Source organism: Silene latifolia, chromosome 5 (assembly GCF_048544455.1).
Source record: "Silene latifolia isolate original U9 population chromosome 5, ASM4854445v1, whole genome shotgun sequence".
NCBI lineage: Eukaryota > Viridiplantae > Streptophyta > Magnoliopsida > Caryophyllales > Caryophyllaceae > Silene > Silene latifolia.
In genome coordinates, this window is record NC_133530.1 from 89,924,151 (window position 1) to 89,929,815 (window position 5,665).

At 34.1% G+C, this 5,665-nt stretch overlaps 1 protein-coding gene across 1 annotated transcript; it reads right to left on the reverse strand.

Moving 5' to 3' along the window:
• Positions 1–1,198: 1,198 nt before the first annotated feature.
• On the reverse strand, positions 1,199–5,419 carry LOC141657840 (transcription factor MYB83-like). The gene is made up of 2 exons (XM_074465188.1): positions 4,987–5,419; positions 1,199–2,666 (listed from the first exon to the last, which is right to left on the reverse strand). Exons 1-2 carry the CDS (start codon positions 5,280–5,282, stop codon positions 1,820–1,822), a joined length of 1,143 nt encoding a protein of 380 aa, XP_074321289.1. The 5' UTR covers positions 5,283–5,419; the 3' UTR covers positions 1,199–1,819.
• Positions 5,420–5,665: the final 246 nt, after the last annotated feature.

Below are 5,665 nucleotides of genomic sequence, written 5' to 3' on the forward strand. Positions count from 1 at the left end.
GCATGTTTGAAAAGACGGATATCTGAATAAATAAATACATTGCACACTCATGGGTCCCACAGTAACATGAATTTTCCAAAAAAAAAAACTGCATTAATGACTTGGCACGCTGAGGATTGAGTATTGTCTTTTGTATTAATATAGATAAGATTTATACCCCGTTCGAAAACCCTAAGCTAAGACATTGCTGAAAACGTTTTTTACAAGAGGAGCAAAATACTTGAATAAGATAGTTTGATCTTTCATACTTAATTTGGTCCACTTGTTATTTTATAATTGGGTCCCTTCCCTTTCCTTAATCTTTGTGACAAAACCAAAAAAACAAGAGTTAACATGGACGGAGGGAGTACATTATACGTTCGGGTAAATAACATACGAAGTACGGAGTACTATTTAGCAATATCCTTAGGCAAGGCGGAGCCAGATCTAAATCTGGCGGGACGAAACATTGCACCGAGGGTAATGATATGAAGAAAACTCAAAAAATGTTCGAAAGTATTAACCAAAAATTCCGAAATTTTCATCTTGCACCGAGCACGAGTGCTCCTGCTACCCCTCCCCTAACTCCACGGGACCACGGCTGTCCTTGGACTTTTTAGGCGTTGATAAGAAGTACCAACTATCAACAGCTGGGTCAATTTCTTTCGGAGTACTCAAGTTAACTCAATGGGTAGACCCTTCCCAATTTTAGCTTTTTCATTCATAAGAGCCGAAAATCGATCATCTAACCACTTGTTTAAGAGATAAAAACTCTTACCACTCTTACCAACCAACTTTAGTACGACTATCCGAAAGTAAAACCCGTCATATTAGCAGCAAAATGAACAGTTGTATCCCTGGATTTTCTTAAATGTCAACGACTTTTAGATAAATTGGAACTTTAGAGAAACTTTCTATCTTGTAAACATGTCATATCTAATTCTAATCATGTGTCATTCACATGTAAGCTTTTTTTCTCTCAATTTTACATCACATAAATCATAATTATTAATCAATCCACAAGTCTATAACATACTCCATACTCAATCCTCACTAAGATCAATGTGTTTAATTAAAGTAAACCACATAATTATTATTATCCCATTTTAACCAACTACCAAGGACAATTAAAATCTGTGTCATACAGTTAAATCACATGAGATAATATGCCCACCATTTATGTAAAGTTAATAAACACACTAGAAAGCTAATGATGTTTAAGAAAAATAAGTCTTCATTCTCATGAATGTGTATTACAATTTACAATCAAATTGCATCCCACTAAATAACAAACTTGTATATTTCTCATATATTGTTGTTTTGTACAAATAATATTCTTACATTGCTAGGGTTCCTACCAACTATATATTCAAATCATGTATACAATATAGTTTTTTTATGAATTATGACTATTCACATATCTCCTTCACAATTACATGAAACATTATTGGGATCTTACATGATTTTGATCAAGAATGTGGGAGCTAATAATAATTCTTTTTACAAATCTTTGATTTATGTTTTACGATCCTGTTCGTGAGAGCACAATCAAAGTTGTGCTCTCACGTAGGGAGTAAAACATAAATTCCGGAAAAATGTAAAAAAAAATTGTTAGCTCCAAGAATAAGGCCTCAGTTAAAGAGTATATCAACAAGTATTGTACCTTGTAAGCTATCAAAGTATGGTAAAATATATCATGAATCTACCTAGCTATGAACTTTTGTGGGTGATGATCCTTATTGATTATAGAACAATGATCTAATTACTAGGGCAATTTTGAGTATGAAGGTTGAAAATGTAGGTGGTAAGGTAAAAACTAAGGGTATGTAGAAATGAGAGGCTATTCAACTTGGTAATCAATGAATGGAAAAGAAGAAACATCTCTCATAAGATCCTCCAAATCCCACTCTCCCAATCTCAAATCTTCTCCTCCTTCCCAATTGTTCGTGAACCCTGCAACCGACTGTTGATCCGTTGTCTTACAACTAGTGATGCAATTGCTTACATGGGTGGTTGTGGTATTCAAGGTGCTAATTATGTGGTTGTTATGAGCAAAATGATTATTTTTGTTGTTGTCAAAATGATTATGGTTGTGATGGTTGTTAGTATTTCTACCAAACACAATATTATCACAAATCTTAGCATTTTCTTCAATGCTAATACTCTCCGAAGAAGGAATAGAGAGTTCTCCATGTAGTAAACCATAGTTATCATAATCATGACCTCCGAGCATCCCGAAACTCCCACATATCATTCCATCACCATTAGACGACATGTCGTGTATGATGGGCGCCATGCTCATGCATGACGATCCATCTAAGTAACCATTACTACCATTGGCAACCATGTCATGAGTATTATTAGTACCAAGATGATCTACCATGTTAGGTAAGGGTTCTATGATGGTAGTATGATGAGTTAATGCATTCATGGATTGCATGAACGACGATATAGATGTTGATGTGGTGGAGTTGTTTATGTACATGGGCATGATACCTTGTTCTTGTATCGGTATGAACCCGGTTGCTGATACACCGTCTCTTTGTTCCGTCAACAACGATGAATCACTTGCATTTGGTGATGATGAGCTTGAAGAACTCTTTAGTCTTTTCTTTATGGTTGAGTTCCAGAAATTCTTTATCTCGTTATCAGTTCGACCAGGCAAACGAGCTGCAATTTGTGACCACCTTTATGATAAAACAAAAATGAGAAATTTATCAATTAACAAGTTAAACAATTTAAGAAATAAAATTGTGTAAACTTCAGCAAAACAGTATGATAATATTAGGAAACATGATAGGTGTTTTTCAAAATGCATGCATGTACTGATGTACATGATCATCTTTTAAGGTCACCTTCCGATGAAAATGAATTATAGTTATATTCTATAATGTACATGCATGTCATCGGAAGGTGACCTTAAAAGATGATCGTGAGTTATGTCTAATGGTAAGACGAGGTTAACATGTCAACCCTAATCTTTAGAAGTTCATCACGTCTCATCAAAAAATCGCTCAAATGCGATAAAGATAATGTAGTCTCATAGCGATGTTAGATGAAATTCAAAATGCATGGTTTTTCGACATATTACGTTGAAAAGAATAAACAGCTTATATTATGGAGTGTCTTCAACTCAAAGTGCATATCATATCAGGAAAAAAACACCAACAGAAAACCAGTGTCCCTTTCAGCAAGCTAGGCGCTTCCCGTAAACAAAAGATATAGAGTTTCATGCAAGTCTTAAAAACCGCATGTGGCATGTCCTACACAAATCAACATCATGTAAACACACACACATTGCTTATTTTGTAGGGTCAAGTCATATTTCTATGAACAATTAACTAAACAATATGTTGTAATCAGACTAATATACATCTTTGATGTTGTGTATTTCGTACCGAGATCTCATTTTCATGTCATTATCTATAATCCCTTTGTCTTAGAGCAACTTAGGTGGACATGGAATTAAGCTTTTAGCTGTAATAGATGACGAGGATGAGGACGAGGGCGAGGACACGATATTTGACTGAAAATCACATCATTTTCACGTACTTCAGATTAGATACATGCTACTGTTGTACTCTAATGTTCAAAGGCAAGAAACAAGAACAAAGATATTCACACACAACTTTCATTTCAATCAGTTTTATGCACAGTTTTAGTTGGAATTATTAGAGTTCGCATTCAACAATAATATAGAACGACAAGCAGATTTTACTATTGTTTTAAAGAAACTTTCTAGTTTTCAAAGCAATATACATGTAGTTTTTCCTTATTAAAACATTCTAGTTTTTTCTTCTTATCATTAGAAGGGAGATGTCTTGAAGTAAAAGCCATATATGCTGTACTACAATGATGTACAAATCAAGATCCACGTATTGAACATTTTTATTTACTTAAAAGTATTAAATAAAAATGAGGGAACTAAATGATGATATAATTAAAATACTCCCTTCGTTTCATAATTACTCTTCAATATACGAAAATGTACGATTTAAGACAATACTTGACTTCAAAAAAAAAGAAAAAAAATCTTGTTTCAAGATAATAACCATATACTGTGACAAGTGAATGGTATTTATGTACTAACAGCAAAATATTTTGGAATAAATAGTAATCATTTCGAACCTTTGAAGTGATGAATATACGGTAAAATGGAAGTAATTGTGAAACTGTCAAATAGTAAAAAAGGAACGTATTTCAGAGACACAGGGAATACTTTATATATAAGTTATAACGTACAATTTTTATAATTAGGTCGACGTATATTTAAAATCAAATGAGATAATACAAATAAGTGAAATTAGTTATAAGTGGGCCACTTTTAGTGAGTTTTCAACCAAGATCAAAGATGGGATTTTGTAATTAACAAAAACTAATGATGGGTTAAGAGAAAGTAAGACACTAGTTTGACTATCATATCAAGTTAATCACAAGGAAACACAACTAAACTCAGTTCAAAAGATTTGCTATAGTACCTCGGTATAGCACTTAAGATTTAACTATAAACAATGGATGAATTATGTTTGTCTTTCTTACCTTTTACTCTTACGTTAAACTCATAATTTAAGCTTTTAAACCCACTTACGTTGTACTGCCTAGTGCCTATGAACATTAATCCTATGTACTTCACTATTCAAAACAATAAAAAAATAGTTGAATAATTTAATTACATCTTCAGTTCTTCACTAATCACTCATCAACCAATACAATGATGATATTCTCATCTATGTTGCTCAGACTCGGTTAGAAGTATCCGACACAGGTGCGTGTCCAAGTGTTAGACTCGGTCATTTATATGAAAAATATGCATATTTTGGCTTAAAATGAGGTGTTAGATCGAAGGGTCATACCCTTATTAGTGTCGAGTATTGGGAATCAGACGTGTATTCTTACCATGTTCAATACTTTACCAGGTGAAGTTGAGTATTGGGAATCAGACGTGTATTCTTACCATGTAACCAGGTTAACTAGAACAGTAAAAACGACATACGAGTACATACATACCTGTTTCCAAGAAGGGAATGTAGATGGACAATGAGCTCTTCCTCTTGAGGGGAGAAAGCGCCGCGCTTAAGATCAGGCCTAAGGTAATTAATCCAGCGAAGGCGACAGCTTTTGCCACACCGTTGCAAGCCAGCATTTCTGGCTACATCACTCCAACAACCCTGTCCATTAGTAAGCATATAGTTAATGAGTTTATCATCTTCTTCAGGAGACCATAAACCCTTCCTAAGCTTCACAGCATTACTCCCGTTGTTACTATTGTTATTCTTTCCCGAAGGATCAGTAGGTTTCCTCATTGTTAAATTTAACAAAAAATTGAAATAAAATTGTCCCTTTTTGGAAGGGATCAAGGAGAAAATTCAGGAAGTAGTGTAACGTACAAAATTGTAAGGGACTTTTATAGGGAAATAGAAAGGTGTATATATATATATATAAATGAAATAAATGAAGTTTATATCATATCATAAAATAAAAATATAATATAATATAGTGGCAGTGATGATCATGATGAAGGTGATGGTTGTGGGGTTTGCTTAGATTAAGAGGAAGTGAGAGGAAAGAGAAGAGGGGAAGGGGGGGACAGAGTTGGTTGATAGGTCAAGTGAAAAACGGTTTGGAGGAGGACCTAAGTAAAAACACTTTGTTATTCTCCTTGCAACGTGTCACAAGCTTGTGACGG